Raw genomic sequence first — 21,609 nt, forward strand, 5'->3', positions numbered from 1 at the left:
AGCCATTTCCAAGGAAAGGGCCCTTTCCTTGGCCAAAGGTCAAGTTGGACAGCTGGGAGCCTATGCACCGCCGGGATAAACAGTTAACTTTCAGAACCCTTCTCTCCCTCCCCTGACAGCCTGTAACGCAAGCTTCAGTTCTGATACCTAATGGTCACATGGAGGGGGAAATAATTACGTTAAAATGACCCCTTGACACCCAAAAGAATGGCCCCAAATGTATTAGAATGAAGTGCATTCAGCCAATAGGTAGTTATACAATAACAGTCTCTAAGATTGCTATAGTTTTACTCGTCGTTATCTGAAAGGACTCAAGTCTTCCACTGAGAATTAATTGGAGGCTTCATCCAAGTTTGGCTTTTTTGTTGTTCATTCGTTTGTTTCTATTCTGAGTGGTCAAAGCTCCTGTGCCCTTTCCTTTGACCATGCTGCAGGCATGCATTGGAAGTGTTGTTTGCATTAATCCTTACTCTTTGAAGCTGTACTACTGTGTTGTGTGAAAACAGCAGCAGCCAGCTAGATCTGGCCCCTGATGTTTGCTTTAAAAATAAAGAGCCTGATGATTCTAGCTTTAGAGAAAAAGAGACTCTCTCTCTCTCTCTCCAATTGAAGTCAGTAGTTGCTGGATCTCTGTAACTGTGGCTGCAAGTGGTTGAATTCATCTGTCTGGCCCTTTGGCTACTTAGCAAAGTTGCTAATCTTATCAAGGCAGCAGGTATAAGTTTTTGCAGACAGCCAGCTAATGTTGCAACTCACTAATGTATGTATTTCTGTCTTTGGCTTTTTTTAAATATTAACTTTTTGTGAACACTGTTCTCTCTGCAGTGTTTAAAAAGGGGAATTTCCAACCTTTTCCATTCAAATTAGCTACTGAAAATAATTTTGTAGTAGCAATGTCACGGTCTTTGAGAGCCAGAGGGTTGGACTGGCCAACTAGCCATGGCACTTGAGGAAAGTCCTCGTGTGGGTAAGTCTAGTGATTCTACAATAATAGTCTCTAAGGTTTTCATTGCTTGGTATTTCTGAAGAGAGTTGTTGCAAATCACACTTCCAGTGTTGCGCCTAATGTAGGCTCAGAAAAAGGGATAATGCAGCTTTGTGTTGAGGAGAAATCAAGCTGACATGGCCAGTACAAAGGAGAAATAGGGAGGGAATAATGTTTTGCACCTTAATGAAAAGAGGAGAAAATTTTAAGTGCATACAGACATAGTTAAGAGCTTTTATTGTGACAGGAGAACTTTTTTCCATATGCGTGCATACTCTCTGTAATTCCAGTGTAAAATATTGTACTTGCACTAGCTTTTTTAAAACAAATATTAAAAAAATGGAAGAATTCATATTCTATTTTCTAATGGTGGTGTGTCTATTTGTAGGATACACTCGCGTCTGTTTATTGAATTTTATGGTCCCTTTCTTTGATGGTGCTTGCAGGTTTTCTAGGTAGAAATTATTTCATTATTATAATAAAACAATGTTTGATTCAAAATTTGAACAAAATTGTTTTAAAGAAACTGTCTGTATACCAGTACAAGTTTATTGTTTCAGTATACTCGTACTAATAAAATAACAGTGCCAATTGCAAATGTGTGTCTGTCTTTATGCGTTAAGAAAGAATGAGAGACAATTTTCCTTTGAAAGAATAATTTGTCCATTTAATTTTTCCCCCTTCAGATCTAGCTTCAGCCACAAGTTTTTATGGAGTTTGTTTTTATCACTATACATAAAAGTTTGCACATTCCCACATTCAGCATATAATCCTATCCAATCTGCCAGAGGGAAGCCGTTTATTTCATAACAGAACAGCCAGGGTGCACAATATGATCACTTTATATGAGCATGTTCATCATGGCAGACGCATTCTGTGCGCTGTTTTTTGGCTACAAATGAGGAAAGAAGATACCCATTCTTAATCATCTCAGCTGTGGCGCATGCAGTCTTATGGAAATGGTTAACACTCACTCTTTTTTAAAGACTTCATGTATGGTCTTCAAAATTATCACAAACTTTATTTGTCACATAGGAGCTTTGGGCTCTTTATTACATATGTTTGGAAATGTCATCCACGTCAGCGGTGTAATAGCTGATGCTGTGAAGTCACATCCAGAGGACAGGCCTAAATGTCTGAATGAATAAAAAAGAACCAAGTCTAAGGCAGATGGAGGGGAGGAGAGAACCCTTATTATTAGTGGGCAAGACTGATTGCCATATCCTGCAGGGTCTCTGAGGTCAGCTGCAAAATCCCCATTGACTCCAACAGCAGAGGATTTGGCCTAAATGCCCATCAGAGTTTGGCGAGAGAAGCCTGATTTAGCTCTCATTTACACTGGTGAAAATTAGGAGAGACTCCGTAGAAGTCAATGGGTTTACACTAATGTGAAAGTGGTGCGTGAGAGAATTAGGCCTAGCAGGAGTTTCAGACCACAAACGCCCGTGGATTAAAACATTAATCCTGTATCCAGTGGTGGTGTCATACTGCGTCTTGGAAGACTTGCAAAAGCGCTCACCTTTCACCATCCTCAGCAAACTTCCTGAAAGCCCTCCTAACTTGTGCTTCCTGGAATGACCCCTGCACACAACACCTGACAGCAGCAAGGGCAAAATCCAACACTTACCCATTCAGAGCGATGGGGGAAGGCACAGAAGTGTGACCGTCACATGGTGTTTTCCAGAGCCCCCTGAGGATGCTGAGCAAGATGAGGTAGTGGGCTGAGGACAGTGTGTACCTCTTCTTACCACAGACCATCCCCACCCTTGGTCCCAGCACATCCACTGACCACACAGCACTACCTGTCAGACCACAATCCCTTGGTGCTGTGGTGTAGGCACCACTCCTACAGTAGTGCTCCTCAGCCTCCCCTGCTGTCACACAGTTGGACTGGGAGACATAGAGGTTCCTATGCCTTGTGCAGGCTTTGGCTTTAAATGTGTATTATCGTACCCAAAACTTAATCAGATTTGTTTAAACTAGCTTCATTTTTTTAAAGCAATGTGGCACGTTAGCTACATCTTGATGGAGCCAGTGGGCCAAATTCTAACTTTCCTCTTATGCACTGATGTCATGGTGTTGCAAGGGTGTGGAAAGCAAGTCAGAATTTGGCCCAGTGTCATGGGTAGCCGCTGCTTAAGACACTTGCAATATAGCTGGGGGGGGGGGGACTCTTGGCAGCTGACCCGGTAGCAGTTCATGAAGTGCAGCACACCGCTAAGCCCCAGGAAGGACACTAAGAACTGGTTTCAGAGTAGCAGCCGTGTTAGTCTGTATCCACAAAAAGGAGTACTTGTGGCACCTTAGAGACTAACAAATTAGTCTCTAAGGTGCCACAAGTACTCCTGTTCTTCTTACTAAGAACTGGAGAACCTTGTAAAATGATCAGATGAGGTAGCTCAAGTTAATTGCTTCGGGGCCTAATCCTGCCAGGTGTAGCACACCCTCAACTTCCAATGACTTCAACAAGAGTTTGGCCTCTAACTGGAGCGGAAGGAGGAGCTGTGTCCTACAGACATGGAGGGCACCTGTCACCTCACAAGACTGGGTCCTGAGTTAGCCTCAGGCCAATCTCTTTGTTCCACTTTCAAAGGCGTGTGCTGTACACGTACGTATTTGTACCAGGAGCATTGTGAAAGGAGCCATCTGATGGAAGGTGTACTCTGAAGAAATACCCAGTTGAACCACACAGGGTGGTTCTCCGCCAGTTGAACTGCTCTACAGCGGGCTGCCTTCTGTTGCTTGTTTCCCTTCCAGTGGAAACTGCTGCTGGTTACCAAGAAGAGGGTAAGGTTCTATTAAAAATAATTCAGCATCATAGTGATGGCTTCTTTTTTCCCCAGCATCACAGAGAACCTATAGACCACACCAGGCTTCTAAAGCCTATGGGTACATCTACACTGCAGCTGGGTAATGAGAGTCCTAGTGCTACCTTAGCTTGAGCTAGTACACTAAATATAGCAGTGTGGATGTTGCAGCATGGACTAGCCACCTGAGTCCAAGCTCACCCAAACCCTGAGTCTAAGCTTGGGTGGCTACATCCACACTGCTATCTTTAGCTCACTAGCTCAAGCTGAGCTAGCAAGAAAGTGTCTACCCACGCTGGCCATCACACCTTCCAGCTGCAGTGGATATGTACCCTGCAGTGCCTCATTATCCACTGGTGTGACCCTTAGTAGTCTTTCACACCTGTGCAAAGTGGGTGTAAAATGCCATCAAGGCCGAATGGCTGCATTTTACATACCATTTGCACAGGTGTAACTGACTCCATAATGGCCAAGGCAGGGGAGAATCGAGGCATTTTCACCACAGAAAAGCAGCAGTTCCAATGTGTACATTAAAGATCTATTCTTTTAAATGTGCAGAGGTTTAAAAAAAACTTTACATTTATAAATGTAGCCCACAAAACCATATAAAACCAATTAGCATCCCAACCTGGGAGCATCTAGGTGACAGCCACACGTCTGAAGTATGAAGGCACAAGTATGGAAATGCACTGGTGGTATGAGTGTATATTCGGTATAACCTCATTCCTTGAAGAAGTTTTGATTTACCTGTATACACTTACACTTTTCTTATGGGTATGTGGCTGGGGGCGGAAGGGGAGAGAGGGGAGACACTCTACTCTTAGTTATACCTATGTAAATTCCAAGTAACTTCATAGATTTCAGTGGCGCTACTCTGGGTTTACATCAGTTTAACTGACAGCAGAATTTGGCCCACAATATTTGTATTTATTTTTAGTAAAAAAAACATTCGGCTGCCCTTCTAGAGTTCACTACATATAAATTCCAACTTCAGAAGAAAAGTTATTTGGCAGGGCCTGGGAGCCTGATTCTCATTTTTACTTAAGTTTCTTTACACCACTCTGGCAGTGTAAATGGGCCTTAAAAAGTAGCGTACATGTAACCTATGCCCTCTTTAAGGCCCCCTGTACAATGCCAGGGCAGAGTCTTCTTGTAAATGAGAATCAGGTCCACAGTGCTTAATGGAGAATACTTAACATTTTATTGTAAACCACCTGCCTTCAGATGAAGGATCATCTAGGCTTTTCCCATTATGCATAAGCTGATTAACACCATCAATGACTGATTTGGGAATTAGATTTGTTACTTAACATGTTCCATTGTACCGATCCTCCTTTATCTTTTCTAAACAACAAAGAATGCTAGAATAATTCCATTTGCTTTCCTGCCTGCCCCCCTTCCCACAGGTCACAGTTTTGCATTCCAAAGGAAGTCTCTATCTTTCCATGGAAGGAAAAATAAGACTGAAGTTACTTCAGTTTCCAACTGTATTGATATCTCAGTAACATGCTAAAGTAAGTGGCCGGTCATCATTAATTCACTGGTATTCACTCTAATAACATTTATCATAAGGAACTACTGTGGTATTCCTGGGGATTCAATGTGTACTTCCAAAGAAATTTCATTGTGATTTATCAATTAATTAGTCTACCATTACAGTTTATTACAGTGTTGCCCAGAGTCTAAAATATTAATTATTGTCTTCACAGCAACTGCTTTTACTCAAGATCAGACAACTGGCTTCTTGCAATGAAGTTTTCAGCTGGTATATTGCAGGCCAGATTTTGCTCTCGGTTACACCTCTGACTTCAAAAGAGTTGCACCAGGGTAACAGAGAGATGGATTTGACCCCTTTGGCCTGATTCCCCAGGCCTTGCTCAATGTGTAATCATTTCTACAGCCAGGCAAAGCGAGTGTGTATTCATAGTCGCTTTGTGTCAGCTGAAATGACTATGCAAATCACAAGGCTGTGCAGAATCAGGCCACTGGTGTTGAGTATATCTGTGTGTCTACAGCTTCAAAACCTATTCAGAGACTGTTAAAAACAGGAGCCCTGAGAAACTCTGAGGATTGTATCCATCAAAAAACTGGTACCCTGTTAAATGTTCTGGGTGGGGGTGGGAGGAGGAAGCACTCACTACATTATAATGCCAGTGTCTATGGAGAGGTAAGTCCGTTAATATAGTGATTTAAATACAAAAGGCCCTAAAAGGTGCCTGAAATGCCATTGCTACAGCTCCAGCATTTTTAACATCACAGTGAAAATGTAGCAGCAACCTTGGCTCATCCAGCCACCTGAAAGGTCAAAAAGTATGGCTTTGATCTTTGGTTACACAGATCAACATACTGAACATCAACATCCCCTCCCAGCCGGCAGCTCCTATAGCCCGTACTGCTGGAGCAGTGCTAGCAAGAGGTTGTGGGGATGTTTTAAAACTTGGTAACAGCGATCAGGGTCTGGAAGGCAAACTCACTATGAATGAATGGTGAAAAAATTAGATTTAAAACAAACAGACGTGACTTTAAAAGATGAGGCTACTGTATCGTGAACCAAAAGAATCCTACATGGCACTGTGTTTGATGGCATGTCCCTCTGCTTAACCCCGTCACCAGTGGCAACTGACCCACCTACTTCCACAGCCTGCGGGGTTTGCCCCCATGAAGCTCTAACACAAAACACAGAGGAAGTGGGGAGAAGCGGCAGACACATTTCACAGGTCCCAGTCCTTGGTTAAGAAAACACCTGGCTGTGCTGCTGGGTGACCCGGATAAATGTCGCCCTCCTGCTCAGCTCTTTGAGTTTGGCAGCTCCCACGTAGGTGCAGGTGGATCGCAGGCCCCCGAGGATATCAAGGATGGTGGTTTCCACGTCACCTCTGTAAGGCACTTCCACGGTTCTGCCCTCCGAAGCCCTGCAGACAGAGAGTTGGAAGTAGCGTGGAATGAATTTTTCAACACTCAGCACCTGATGGTTTTAAAGAACCTTCCACTCTTTACTGATTGCTGCCTGATCCTGCCGGGTGTTCAAAGGTTGTTCAGTGCATTGTACCAGTGTCATACCAAGTACTTTGAAGAGGAACCGAATGCTTCTGGCAAATGCCCAAACAATGCCTGAGCACATCATGGGCTTGATCGTTCTGTTTTTACTGAAGCAAAACTTCTGTTTATGTAAATGGCAGTTTTGCCCCAGGGCTGTAAGATTGAGCCTTACCCCAGAAGACAGACAGGCCAAGGCAATGTTTAAAAATATTGGGGCTATTCCTCCACTGGTATAAACTGCCATAGCTTCAGTGATGAACCAGGGCCCGTGCTATGCCATGGCTGAGCCCCGCCACCTCTAGGCTTGGCAGTTCATAGCCCTGGCACCTGCTGGGCTTGCGGCATCAGTTATGAAAGTAGAAAAATTGCTTACGCCCCAGCACCTCATTGCCTGAGCCCCGGCACCTCTTTCATTACAAATTAAGCACTGAACAGAGCTACCCCCATTGACTTAAGCTGAGGCTCTGTCCCATGCACTGGAAGTGTGCATGGTGCATTACAGAACAGATAAAGATTAGGCTTCTCTGCCAGGAGAGTTTACAATGTACCAACCCAATTCTGCATTCTTAATTTACACTGCAGGGGGCTTCCTCAGATGAAAGCAGAATTAGAGCTATTCCAACAGGGCGGACTGCAGAAATACTATATCTAGTGTAAATGACTGGCACATAGGCAAACATCCGGCACGGTCTTTCAAAGCAGATTTTCTTTATTCCTCAGGAGGCAAAAAGAAAGAAGTTCAAGTCTGTGGGCTTAGGTCTGGAAAGAATTTGCTCTTGTGATTTTCACACCCATCCCTCCTGCCTCACTATCCCACCCTTTGCAGTCCCTGCGGTAATGGAATGTCCCCAGATGTCATCTGCTCTTTGTGTTCCTTTGAATAAGATGATTGGGCAACACGAGGCAAACATCTTCTTTGGGGCAAGGCAGAGGGGCTTAAAATGTGCATTGTCCTGTGGCTGCTGGGAATGGGAGCTTGTGCTTTAAAGTGGTTGGAAAGCTTTATTTGTGTCCAAAATCCTAAAGCCACTTCAGAGTTAACTTGTTCAGAAAATGATCAAGTGGTTATATAACACCTTAGGTTACAGTCAAGAGAGTGCAACAATGTGTATTTTGGACAATATTTTACTATCTGTTAGGGTTTAGGGTTGGGTGTTGTTTTACAACAGGGGAGGTCAAAGATCATGATTTCAAATACGCTCAGGCTGGAACGCCACCAGAGAGCTACCCCTATCTGGAGGAAAGCTTGAGAAAGAAAGGCTATTGAACCAAAACTCCTGAGTTTAAACTGAGTCAGGGCCTTCTTTCTGCTCCAGCAAATGGCAGGATCTCTGGTCCAAGGAAGAAATAGCCCCATCAGGAGGGAGTGAGGTGCGGGTCTCCATCCTAGAGAGGTGATGGCTGAGGAACCATGAGCCTAGAAGTGGTGCCCTTGATGTACCACTGGGGGAAATAAAGGTGCAGTTGCCATGAACTGTGACAGGGTTCTCAATGCAAAATTTTCAATTTTGAGAGCATCAATCCATACGCAGGCACTCTAAGCGGCCTGATTTTCACAGTGGATGAGGGCTCCCAGATCCCCAGCAGCTTGAATGGAAGTTGAGGGACTCAGCACTTCTGAAAATCAAATCACTTTTGTTGGTGCCTCAACATAGACTGATAGTTGGGATTTTCAAAGGAGTGCAAGGCACTCAACGCCCACTGAATTTCAATAGGTTTGGGGTAGCAGTTCCCTCTGGCGTCTTTGAAAACCCTAAGCAAGCCCTTGCCTGTAGGCACCCAACATTATAAATGCTGAGGTTAGACTGGACACTTCTTAGAGATGGCTCTTTGGGCCAGATTTGGCTGTGAGCTAGAATTTGTGGTACCTCAGTGGAGTTAGTTTAGCTTTACACCTATGGAACTGAAGGCAAACTCTGGCCCCACTTCTTTGATTTGCCTCCTCAGAACCACCATGCTCTCTCTGTGCTGTATAAACAATCCCTATTTTTAAAAACTATTCTGAAAACCAAAAAACCAGACCAAAAAAACCCAACCAAACCAATCACACTAGCTAGCTAACTATAGCCTCCTCAGGGCCATGGCCACCATTCTATAACCATGTGTATGAGGCATGGTCTCTAAGCACCCTATACTTCTAACAGCCAGTGCCAATGCAGCAGAGTATTAGGCTGCTTGGCTGGATTCCAAGGTTTGCTGGTAGCAGGAATCCCCCGTACACAAATATGTAACCTATTGCTTACGACACAGGAGTAGCAGCCTCTTATTGGCTATTGAAACGTTCAGAGGCTGAGCCCTCTCCCTCGTCTTCAGTTGCCTGGGAGAGTGGGAGAAGCTTGTGTAACACATTCCCTGAGGACTCTAAGCCTTCATAAATGAGGGAGTGGAAAAGAGGGAGTGTGCATCTAACAGGATGGCAGCTTGTGCAGAATTTCTGGCAGGGGCTGAAAGCAACTAACCTTTATGTTTAAGTAGCTAAATAAAGCCCCTTTCCTATTGCACTGTTTATCCCTATGGGACACTGGACTTCAGTGGTGTTATCAATTTACTCCACTGTCAGAACCTTAGCAGTGAATCTTGCCCCCAGTTTGCCCCCCGCACGCGCGCACACACACACACTCTCTCTCTCACTCTCTCTCTGTTGTAACTAAAGGGTGGAATTTGGCCTTTCAGATGCCACCCCAGCACTAGCACGTTGGCTTGCATTACAACAAGGATTTTCAAACTTTACCCACAACCTTCACCAACATCGGTGGTGGCCTGTCACTAACTGAATTGAGCCTCCACAGATTTGCTTGGCTAGTTTGGGCGGTATTGTGAAATGGTCATTAATGACACGCTGTGCTGAACAATGTAATGGTTTAGACCTACCCTGCTGAATACACACTCGAGTCACCGACATAAAAAAAGAGGGCGAAAGTAGAGTTTGTAACTGCAGCTCAGATGAAAGGCTGCGAGTGCCTGTGTGTAACTGGCAGCTGCCATTTTTAAGTTATAAGATAATTGCTTGTGCCATCCACTCCGACTGTTAGTTCCAGATGCTTTGATGCCAAGCGGCATCATGAAAAAAAAAATTAACAGCCTCTTGGGACTGGTGTGAGACATGATTGAGTGAATTACAACTCATGCAGGCATGCAGACTGCCGTGTGCAACATTTCAGCTTGTCCTAAACAGGGCCATTCTCTTGTGCAGCATTTTAGCTGCAAAGAAAGACTCCCCACTGGTATTTGGCAGTGTTAGGGCACCCTAGACCTTGGGTCGGGGGGACAAGTAGGGATTGGCTGATCGCAAGTAGGGGAGACTATATTACACTCAGCAACGTCCAAAAACTCTCCACCCCTGCTCCTTTTGGGGAAGCACAGCTGTGTGCTGCCCCATATCCAAGGCACTGAGCAAAGGCTTAATCTAGCCTGTGGTTTCTCAACTGGGAGGTTGCAGCCACTCTGCCCTTCCCATACTGCTAAACGGGGGGGGGCGGGGGGGGGGGGAGAGAAGAGCCTGCCTTGATCCAAATCTTACCCGCTGGCTATGCCACTTGTGTATTTTTATTTTTGCAGGATTAACCCTTTAGTGGGGACTAAATCGCACTGCATGCTTTCTCTTAGCTCTCTTCCCCCCACCCTCCCCTCTCTATTCCTTTGTCCTAAAGGTGTCTTTTTACTTCTCCCCAAAAGGTTTCCTTAGGAAGTGGAGTAGATGCAGCTGTGTTCAGTATTTCGCCCAGCTTATTGGACCAGTGAGTGGGGCAGCTCTGTCTCCTCGATGGGTCTAATTTCAGCCAGATCAGAAGGCAGAAGTGCCATGACCATCTCTGTGCTCAGCTCTTTCCTGATGGCTGCACTTTGCCTGCCACTAACTTTTTTGGTCTCCATTATTACAGGCGTTTTGTTGCAATCCAATACACGATACTGAATAGCTTGGGAAATTTAGGCCAATGCGCTAGACTTAAATGCCTTAGGGCAAAGATTATGTCTTACCTGCCTTCTGTAAGTACTATGTATGTCTATATGGCACTTTCTACATCTTTAAAAACAGTTAATAATAGTAGTAATAATAATAATATAATATGCAGCAGCTCTGAAGACAGATCCAAGCTGCTAAATTTAGGCTTGGACCAAAGTTTGGGAGGCGTTTGCATCCTGGGTTGTGGCTTGGCCTGCTGCAAAATTAAGGGCTGTGCCAGAGTGGGGATATGTCTGTGAACTCCATTTTGTTTTGTCACCCCATTTTGTCCATTATAACCTTCCTTCTGGAGTGTGACTTCGTGTTGTATTGTGAATTCCTTTGTGGATTAGAGTATCCATTTTATGGTAGGGGCTGGCTGGACCCCTCATGGAAAGACTATGTATGAGGAGGTCTGACAGCGCCATCAACACTGAATGACTATCCCCTACTGAATAATGGGTTTTCTACTGGTACGGCCATTGACTATGAATAACTCTCTACACAGAAGCCAACTGGGGGAAGAAAGGACCTGGAACCCACAACTCCCCCAGTTAAATGCACAAGAACAAAAGGGGGAATAAGATAAAAGATGGGTGATTCTCTAAGGATGCTCATCAAACCCAGGATTCACAGCAGGGCTGATATCAGGGTGAGAATGATGTTCTGGTTTTCCACAGATCTGTAACTCTCTAGTGCTTTCAAGAGTAAAGTGTCTGTGATTAAAAAATTCCTTTGTTAAGAGTGCCTTCCTTACCTTATTGTCCCACAGCCAGGTGCATTCTGGGGGGATGTGAGTAAGCAATGTGGGGCTCAGGCACTGGTTCCAGGAGGGGCTCAGACAGCTGGACTGCCAGGTCCCACTGCCCAAGAAGGGTGTCAAACAGGTAGTCTGTACCTCTGTTTGTGTGCCTGAGACACCCAGCGTTAGGAACAGTGCCCAGTCACTACCCGGACCCAGGGATCTTGGAAGCATATGGGCCCAGGAGTTGGGTCTGTTTACAAAGAATCTCATCCAGAAGAGGGAACAAGCCCAGGTTGTAACAGGAGCCAGTTGCAAAATTCAGATCCAGAAGTAGGTTTGGTAGTGGTTCCGGCCCATAGCAAAAACTGAGTATAACTTATACCTGTATTCAGCAACTCCTCCTACGTGCTTCTTCATGGCCGTATCAGAGCTCATCCCGTAGAACAGTTTCACCTTCTTGCCATTTTTTTCTAGAACCTCTCCAGCACATTGATCGTGGCCTGCAAACATTCCTCCAAGCATGACAAAATCAGCACCAGCTCCTGTGATCAGCAGAGAATGTGAGATGAGGATGGGGGGGGGGAGTAGGAAGTGGGGGAGAGAGAGAGAGAGCGCGAGCAGGATAAAAGACAACGCAAAAACAGCCATGCAGCTGAAAATGATAGCCAGCCCTGAATGCTTCAGAGCAGGGAAACCTTAACTGTAACAGACAACTGAGTTAAAAGACATTATTTACCAGCAGGACCTATACACGCCGGTGTCGTATTCCCTTGATACTTCAAACAAGGAGCATGTTGAAATACTGTGATACTGTACACCACAGAAAGTGCTCTTTTTCGCTTCTGTGTTCTCACTTTCAAATTCAGTTTAGTGCTTTTAACTTGCACTACAATCCAAACACGTGGACAAGATGTCAGTCAGCTGCACGGCTCCCTAAATCCTTTCCAATCAGGTCATGCACGTGAGTGGAAATGCACGTTTGGGAGGACACAGAAGAGGAACGTTCACCTTTATTTACGGATTTCTGAAGTGAAAGATGTGATGGTTCTGAAATTTTTCCGTCCCCTCCTCCCCCCCCCAGCCATGTAGTCATTCAGTGCAGTGTGGGGTAAACCACAATGGATGTGGGGTAAGTTTGTGTTTGGTTCAGATTACTAACATTACATCCGACGAAGTGGGCATTCACCCACGAAAGCTCATACTCCAAAATGTCTGTTAGTCTATAAGGAGCCACAGGATTCTTTACTGCTATTACTAACATTGTAAACTCTTTGGGGGCACAGAAATGTTCTTTGTCCTGTGTTTGTAAAGCACCTAGCACACTGGGGTTCTAGTCCGTCACTGGGCCTCCTCGGCCCTTGGGTTATACAAAATATAATAATTAACACCCAATATCTGGAGGCTTATCCAACTCCTACGTCTCCCTTGGGTTTGCAGATCATGAGGCCTGTTCCATTGTAGTCAACAGGAGTAGGATGAGGCTTTGGGAATCTCAACAGGTTCTCTCAAGAGATTGGCCAGTTTTCCCATCAGTGCTGGAGTTATACCATGAACAGCCTCCCCTAGGGCTTCCAGTCTTGGTTGGAACCAGGACATGCAGAATTCCAAGAAAATGAAAACTCATTTTTTTAAAACTGAAGCAAATGTTTTTGAACCAGGTAAAAAGGTTCAGATCTTGCTGTTTTCAGAACCTGTTGTGATCCATCCCTGAAACAAAACACTCTGTGGTCCAAGATGACTGTTCTGTCTGTCTGTGTGGAACTGAGTTACTGGTATAGACAGCACTGTCCTCTGCTTTCCAGCCCCTTTACATTGCCCACAAATAACTGGCATTTATGCAGAACCTGATCTCACAGAGAAGAACCAGAACTAAAATGCCACATCCAAACTTTGAGAAAGTTCAAATCCAGATACAACCTTTATGACTGGCTCCCATCTCTGTTGAGCCAAACCAAAATATTGCCCACCCTCCCCAAAAAACACTTGGGAAAATTTGGATCCTCATCTGACCTTCACTGCTCCTCTATCTGTATCATAGGATGAACCAAAACCATAGAGACAAACTTGAATTTGGGAATATTTTGATCTGGAACCACATCCAAATTATGGAGTCTTTTGGCCCTTATGACCAGGGCTTTTCAGAACACTCTACCTTTTGTGAGGGGGGGGGAGGGGAAGGGGCTATGTTTGTTCAGCTTGCACACGCTCTGTAGTGACCAGAGCTGCTGGTGACAGATTGCAAACCCGGCTTTTTGCTCTCTCATGATCACACACAGCTGGAGTCTTTGTTTTCCGTGCACAATGTTTCTGTTCAAAAGCGCATTTGTCAGGAAAGGGAAAGTGCAACAACACAGTAAGTACTTTTCACAAGGATCCTCAGTGGGCACTATCAGGCTGCACAGATATGCAGCACATGACAGACTGCAAAGAAATCACTGTACGGTCTGTCTGATAAATCCTCTATGCAGAGCAGATGTTCTCTGCTCTCATAGTTTCACTTACCCGCTCTATGCTAATGACACCCAAAACAGCTTCTCCATCCCAACTCTTCCCTGTCCATTTAGTCTCTACTCTCATATCTCATCCCATCACTGCCCCTCAGCAGGATGGCTGTGTTGTGCCTAGGACACTGGACTGGGATTCAGGAGCCCTGCGTTCTGTTCCTAGCTGTGCCACAGGCTTCCTGTGTGATCATGGCCAAGTCATTTAATTGCTCTGTGCCTCAGTTTTCCCCTCTGTCAAAGGGCATGATACTTTTTATGGAAGCCACTCATGTTTGTGAGGCACTCAACTAGTGCAATGATGAAAACAGGTGATAAAACAGACTAAATTCCTTGTTCTAAACCTTCCCCTCCACCAGGGCCCTGATCCCGCCCCCCAGCGCCTGGAGCCCTGAGGGGCCCACCATGGCCAGAGGAGCCCCAACCCGCCTGCCCTAGCCACTTTGGGCCAGTGCCCAGCCCGAGCACTGGGCTGCCAGCCAGCCTGAGCACTGTACCTGGACCGTCAGCTGGCACAAGCACCAGCCTGAACCCTGGGCCACCAGCTGGCCTGAGCTGCACCATGGGGCCAGCATGACCTTCAGAACCCAAGCTCCAGGCGGCCGGCTGGAGCTGAGCTCCCTCCGCCAGCTCCAGGGAAGAGAGGGAACAAGGGCAGGGCCTCAAGGCAGAGCATGGGCGGGGCCACGGCTTGGGTTAAGGGAGGCTCGGCCTCCCCTGGCCTACGATACCTGCCACCCATGCTGGCAGACTCTCATCTTTTGCCTTTTAGTCTGCTTGTCCTTACCCTGAAGGCTCTACACAGCGCTGCACCTCCATTCATTTCATTTCCTCCTATTGCCTTGCTGGCTGCCTCCTCAATGCCCCTTTGCCTCCTCCCGTCACACTCATCTTTTTTGCTTCCTTCCATGTCCCCCTTTATGCTTGGAGCTTCTTCCATGGCACTATGCACCAAACAACCAGCCTGGCTGTTCTTTCCGATGCCCATTCCAACTGCTCCTGTCACGCTGTCTTTCAACAAACACCAGTGATCTCCCTGCTGCTTTCAAATACTTCCATCATCAGGTCATCCAGTCTGGTATGCATCTGGGCTGTTATTGTTGTCTACCTTAGGCCCCAATCCTGCATTCAAATCTACTAGCATGGGCCCCTGGCCCTACGGGGGCTCCCAGTTGTCAATTTATTAACTATAAGGAGATCACCCTAATCTGAGTCAACTCTCAGAATGATACAGCCCTAGTTGTTCAGCCATTTTGTCCAGCCTGCTGCCCGTGCAGGATTGTTGCCTATCATGTAATCTCAAGTGTTTCTCAACCCTCTCCCTCTTCAAGAAGCAATCTGGGGTCTCACTCGAGGGCTCTAATGCCCCAATGCATATCCTGACTAGCCAGTTGCCACGCCCACACCTGCACTTCCACAGGTTTCAGAGAGCAAATTTCTGCTCAGGACAGCCCAAAGAAACCCTCTGGACTCACAGCGAACATTACAAAGACAAACAGTTAAACGTTTTGAAGTAATTTCCTGTTGTTCTAATTTCTGGAAAGATTCCCATTGAAATAAGAGCTTTTCCACTGGCCAGGTCTCTTCCCCTCCAGCTTGGAATGCAGTGAGGTCATAGTCCTCAGCTTGTAACGTCCTTAACAACACCCATGGCAGGAGACTGAGCAGGGTCAGGCTGAAGAGACACTGGCAGAACAAAGAACTAACTGCACCGGGGGTGACTGTGGAACAACTGACAGTAGAATGCCGCATGGGAAATTCTATCCAATCCATTCATTGAGTGGGGAGACTTAGCTCTATGGGGTATATCGATCCAACCTATGGGAGTGAGTCTCCCCAGGCCAGGTCGACGGACAGAGCCCCCTCCCCCAGGCTTCAGACCCTGACCTCCAGGCTGAGTTGCAGCTTCCAAATGCTATCTACACAGCTATTTTAAGCCCCCTGCAGGCTGGGAGTCTTGCTCCCGCTGGCTGTGTAGACATACTGACGGTGGCCCCAGGTTCAACCCAACTTTGGGCTGTCCAAAGCCAGCAACAGCTGCCACCATTCAACCATGTGAGAATCACACAATTCTAACAGCGGCCCCATCTCTAGGTCATGTCACTCATGATGTGATCCAAGGATCCTGTGATAGTTCGGAGGATTCCATGCAGCAAGTCGATAGTACCCAGCTGGCAGCAATCAGCTGGAGTGCTCGGCCTGGCTGCTCACTCCAGAACTGAGGCTTCCTGACTATGAGTCCCAGATCACAAGGATCCTGCTTTAATCCTCCCTTATCATCTGGCCTATTCTAAAGATAGGAGCAATCCTTGGAGCTGGAGCTGGATTTCAACTCTCCCAGCACTCACACAAAGTTTGAGTTGGTGCAGATCTGAGGTTTTGGTTTAGGCCTCTGATTTCTACCCTTTGAAAATTTCCTGCCAGGTAAATATAAGAACAACATAACGGCCATATTGGGTCAGACCAATGGTCCATCTAGCCCAGTATCCTGTCTTCTGACAGTGGCCAAATCCAGGTGCTTCAAAGGGAATGAAGGAAATAGGCAATCATCAAGGGTTCCATCGCCTGGTGTCCACTCACAGCTTCTTGGCAGTCAGAGGTTTAGGGATACCCAGAGCATGGAGGTCACATCCCTGACCATCAGTGGCTATTAGCCAAGCAGGACCTATCCTCCAGGAACTTATCTAAATCTTTTTTGAGCCCCCATTACAGTTTTGGCCCATAGCAACAAGTTCCATAGGCTGACTGTGCATTTGTGTGAAGTACTTTTTCATTTGTTTTAAACCTGCTGCCTATTAATTTCATCAGGTAACCCCTGGTTCTTGTATTATGAGTACTAACACTTCCTTAGTCACTTTCTCCACACCAGTCATGATTTTACAGATCTCTATCCGATCCCCTCTTAGTCGTCTCTTTTTCAACCTGAACAGTCCCAGTCTTTACAATCTCTCCCCATATGGCAGCTGTTCCATATCCTTAATCATTTTTGTTGCCTTTCTCTATACCTTTTCCAATTCTAATGTACCTTTTTTGAGATGTGCTGTATCACAATGCTGTGCCGTGACACTGGCATCACAACATGCTGACATAGCAATGACATTCTGTGCTGTCCTCCACCCTGGCATTGCCATGTTGTAACACCCCCAAAGGTATTTACAGGTGTCTTTATGCCCTTCCAGCCCAGCGCTCAGCCCCATCAAAATCAGGACTGCCCAGCTCAAACATGAACCAACGTCAGCCTTGCTGCTAAGACTGACAGGCCCCAGCTGTAATTTCTGTGAACAACAGAAAACACGTAAGGCAGATTCTGCTCGCAGTCACACCAGCGTAAAGCTGGAGTAATGCCACCGAAGCCACTGATATCAGTGAGAACAAACTCTGTCTCTTAATAATTAACTGGGATATACTGAAAGATTGCTCAGTCCCAGAGGTTTAGTAAAAATAAAATCCCCACTCTTCAGCTGCGTGACTCCCTACAACTTACTCCGGATAGCGAGTTTGCCTGCAATTGTTGTTTTGCTGCATATGCATTGTACCTTCACTTGTCAGCCTGCTCTCAACAGCGAGCAGCTGGGCAGAACAGAGGGTCAGCACGAACTGCATGTGTCTTACGCATGGCGTGGCCATGAACCAAAACAAAGCCTAATGTCAGGCCTGCCAGATTTGGCAACGTCAAAGTAATGGTGAAACCTAGTTGGAGGTAACCCTTATCTTTCAGCTACCGTCTCTGCAGGTCATAAAAGTCCAGCCTCAGACACCCCAAAGGTCTAGTTTCTAAATAGGACAATGATTTGTGCATCTTTTTGGTCTGTATAATTTGGACTGTATAAATTAGATGTAGGGCCAAATTCATAGTTTGTATATTAACTTTAGTGGGTTTACCCCAGGGATGAAGACAGCCTGGTGTTGATTAGGCCAAATTCACGCTGATGTAACTTTACTGACTGTATGAGAGATTCATTGGAGATGAATTTGGCCCTCAGACTCTGAACACGACATAGTGTACTTACCAAACGCTTTGGCGACATCTCCTGGACAGCTACAGCCTCCATCCTGCAACAAGCAAACCAAAATAGAAGTCAGTGAACAGCAGAGAGCTCACATTCACTGGTGCCCTCAAGGCTAATTTGACACAGCAAACATTTGTACAATACCAAACCTGTAACAACACAGCAACCCTTGGGAGCCAGCATGGAAAATTCAAATGTAATGATTAGCATGATTAGGTGCCAGAGGAAATGACAAAGCTGTGTGCGCATTTGGGACACAACAACTGGACAGGATTTTTAGGAACCCAGATTATTCATTATAGTTCCATTATTTTTTTAAACCTTATTTACTCTGCTACACATTCTGCTAATGATACTACTGGTAAAAGCAGAATCATACACTCCCTGTTGCAAACCCCAGAAGTATGAAAATTGGAAAAGTAAGCCCTCAACGCTCACACAGGCCACCTCCCTGTCAACGAAGGGCTGTGCCCAGCACTTCTACTACTGAGCTCTATTATAAACCAAGAGACACTTTAAATGTTGGTTTACTGCACATTGAGGGATCACAGCAGAAGGCAATGTGCTAGCAGAAATAGTTTTTTGATGCGATGATCCACAAGTGAGTTGGGTAATCTCGCTCTAGTACAAGATATGATTCTCTCATCATGGTCTTCACCATATGCTATAGGCTTCGTGAAGCACAAGTTTGAGGTTTTTCATCTTAGACTTGAATGTTTCATTTTCTGTGCAATGTGGTGGCTGCAGTGAGTGGAGTGGTGGTTGGGGAAGAGCCATGTAGGTGGAGGAGGGGAGGAATGAAGGATTCTGGGGAAGTTCTGTGTATGTTAATGTAGGTCATGACCTGTAAAGTGCTGAGCACCTATTGCAAGGTGCTAAATGCCCTTCAAGCTGATTGATGAGTATGTGACCTGAGGGAGCACCTTACAGGATCCACTCTTTCCAGGTAGGCCTAATAACTGTCCTGCTTTTGATTTTGTTGTGCAAGCTGCTCCAAAGCTAGTATTTTTACCTCATTTTGCTTCACTTTTTCCCCGTCTGCAGCAGTTTGTGCTTGTGTATGACCCATACAGCTGAGCACAGCCAGAAACCCCCATCTCTGCTGCATTTTAGGACAGTGGCAGCAGTGGGTGTGATAAGCCTTGGGTGTGCACACAAGTGTTTTATGGGCTTTCCAAAAGAAACTGAGCCAGTGGCCTAAGTTGGTATCATGGTGCTTTGATTGCCCAGGGGGAATAGATCCTGCTGATGTTTGGGGGTTTTACTCTGTTTGCTGATAGCAAGAGAGACACTGTAATAGAGGTTAAGATAGCTGAACCGCTTGCTGTCAGCTCCTACAAGGGAATGCTTCTGGGCTGTGAGCAACGTTTTCTCACTGATGGGCCCCATCCGTGGCTTCCACTCCCTCTCATAGCCTGCCAGAGCCCAGGAGACAGATGATCTTCAAGGAACAAGATATCGCATTTGCCTAATTGTTACTGTCTGAGAATATGAGGCTAGTTTAGCAGCAACAGCAGTTGTGTGTATGGGCTATACCTGTTCAGTAGCTTTGTGTCTTATTTTTGCAACTATCCCAACTGCACAGGTGACAGGGACTTAAAACCTCCCTTAAAAACTCAATTAATAGGGGCCTTCGTGTATAATTATTATTTAATAATTTTATAATTCACATACAGTGCAATAAAATTACACCGTGCGTAACAGACAGAGTAAGATTAATGCCCCAAACATCTGAGCATACAATCTAAGATAAAGAAAAATACTACTACTACTTCAGGACTAAATGGTGCTTTTCATCAAGAGAGATCTCAAAGCCATTTACAAAGGTGAGTAAACATTATAATCCCTATTTTACAGAGTGGGTAACTGAGGCACAGAAAGATGTGATAATAAATAGCTCTAGATACACTGTGATAGAACAAACAAAATGTCACACATAATAACCTGTGTTAAAAAGAATATTACTAAGGTTGCAAAGTCAAGCACTCCAAAGTTGGGAAATACCAGACTGAAGGTTTCCTGTACCACATTTTGTGCATATGCACTATGATACAGTCTTTAATTACATGATCACATACTATTTTTTCCACTGGACCAGTTCAGTCAGTCCCAATTCTCCCACATCCTGGCTCCTCATCAGAGCTGTCTCCCCTCCCCCTTTACCTCAATCTCCTTGTCCCACTGGTTCTCAGTCCAAGTCTCCTTGCCCATCCTGCACTCTAGCTCCTCATCCAATCTCAGTTTCCTCCCACCTATTAGCTCCCAGTCCCCGCTGGTTCCCTCCCTGGCTCCCAATTCCAGTCTCCTTGACCAGCCAGTCGCAGTCTTTCCTTCCACCCCAACTTCCAGTCTCAGTTTCCCACTCCCCCCCTCCATTCCTGTTCTTCTCAACTTCCTAGGCTTCTTTTCCCAATCTACTCCCTCTGCCAGGTTCAGCTCTCGTCTCCTCTGTCATTCAATCAGAAAGCTACCTCCTTCACCTGCCTGGGCCCCAGAAGTATGGCGGAGGGGGTGTCATTTACAGCAAAGGCTAACCAGGCTTCCTGCTCTTAGATCAGGTGCCTGGACTGTCATAGTAGCACACAGTAGCCCAGGGCTGCAATTGCCGGGCAAGTCCCAAGCCCCAGAGAGAAACAGGGTCAATGCTGATGGAATCTTCTGGGAATTTAGCAGCTAAAGTCTCTACTGAGCATGTGCAAATTTTGATTTTTCAAAGGCTTATAATAACTTAGCCAAATTTGTGCAGCTTTTGTGGCGACAACAAATGGCACATGCCTGCGACAAAGGCCACCCCCTGCCAAATTTTGAGTTCCTGGTTCAAAGCCTGGGGGAGCTATAATTTTTCACACAAAAAAGATGCCAGAATATTTTTTTAACAAGGGCAAACAAGCATATTTTTCCCTAGCCTCATTCTCAGAAATGGCTGAACCATTTTGTCTGAAATTTTCCTAAACAATTCAGCCTGAGGCAGACCCTACAATGGAAAATTTCCCTCCAAACAGTTAAAGTTTCGCAAAGTTTGAAAACCAGGTATTATAATGGGAAGTGTCAAGCAACTTTAATAATAGAGCAACCTGTCAGCCCCGCCTATAGCACCAGCAAAAATATATATCTGCTATACTACGTGAAGAACACACATGATATGCACAACAGTAGATACATATAGCACAGTTAAGCATGGGAAAGGAGTGGCAGCAGCTGAGTGAGGAATACCTAGGTCATCCTGCTTATGTAGCAAGTGATGGCTCAGGCAGCTAAGGGGTCTCTACCACATGATGGGGCAGCATGAGAGAATGTGCACTGCCTCTTTATGAGGGCACATATAATGTATGCCTTCGTCTATAGCAGAAATGCACTTCATTTTCAAGATTGCTGGCTTATTAAAGTGTATGGCCTGGTCTACACTAGGCGTTTAAACTGGTTTTAGGAGCGTAAAACCGATTTAACGCCACACCCGTCCACACTGATAGGCCCTTTATATCGGTATAAAGGGCTCTTTAAACCGGTTTCTGTACTCCTCCCTAACGAGAGGAGTAGCGCTAATATCGGTATTACCATATCGGATTAGGGTTAGTGTGG

The 21,609-nt window shown here is 45.6% G+C and overlaps 1 protein-coding gene across 6 annotated transcripts in view; it reads right to left on the reverse strand.

Moving 5' to 3' along the window:
• Window positions 1–1,583: 1,583 nt before the first annotated feature.
• GMPR (guanosine monophosphate reductase) overlaps window positions 1,584–21,609 on the reverse strand; it is a 55,200-nt gene continuing 35,174 nt past the window's right edge. For 2 of the 6 annotated variants that reach the window (XM_039521475.1, XM_039521474.1), the window contains exons 8-10: window positions 18,031–18,073; window positions 11,902–12,061; window positions 1,584–6,704 (exon numbers count right to left, since the gene is read on the reverse strand). In XM_039521475.1, the coding sequence (XP_039377409.1) occupies window positions 6,524–6,704; window positions 11,902–12,061; window positions 18,031–18,073 (384 nt within the window). In that variant the 3' untranslated portion in view covers window positions 1,584–6,523. The remainder of the gene's footprint in view (window positions 6,705–11,901; window positions 12,062–18,030; window positions 18,074–21,609) is intronic. The other 4 variants (XM_039521477.1, XM_039521476.1, XR_005593185.1 and 1 more) reach the window with 3 other exon arrangements.

This window comes from Mauremys reevesii, linkage group 2 (genome assembly GCF_016161935.1).
Source record: "Mauremys reevesii isolate NIE-2019 linkage group 2, ASM1616193v1, whole genome shotgun sequence".
NCBI classification, from domain to species: Eukaryota; Metazoa; Chordata; order Testudines; family Geoemydidae; genus Mauremys; species Mauremys reevesii.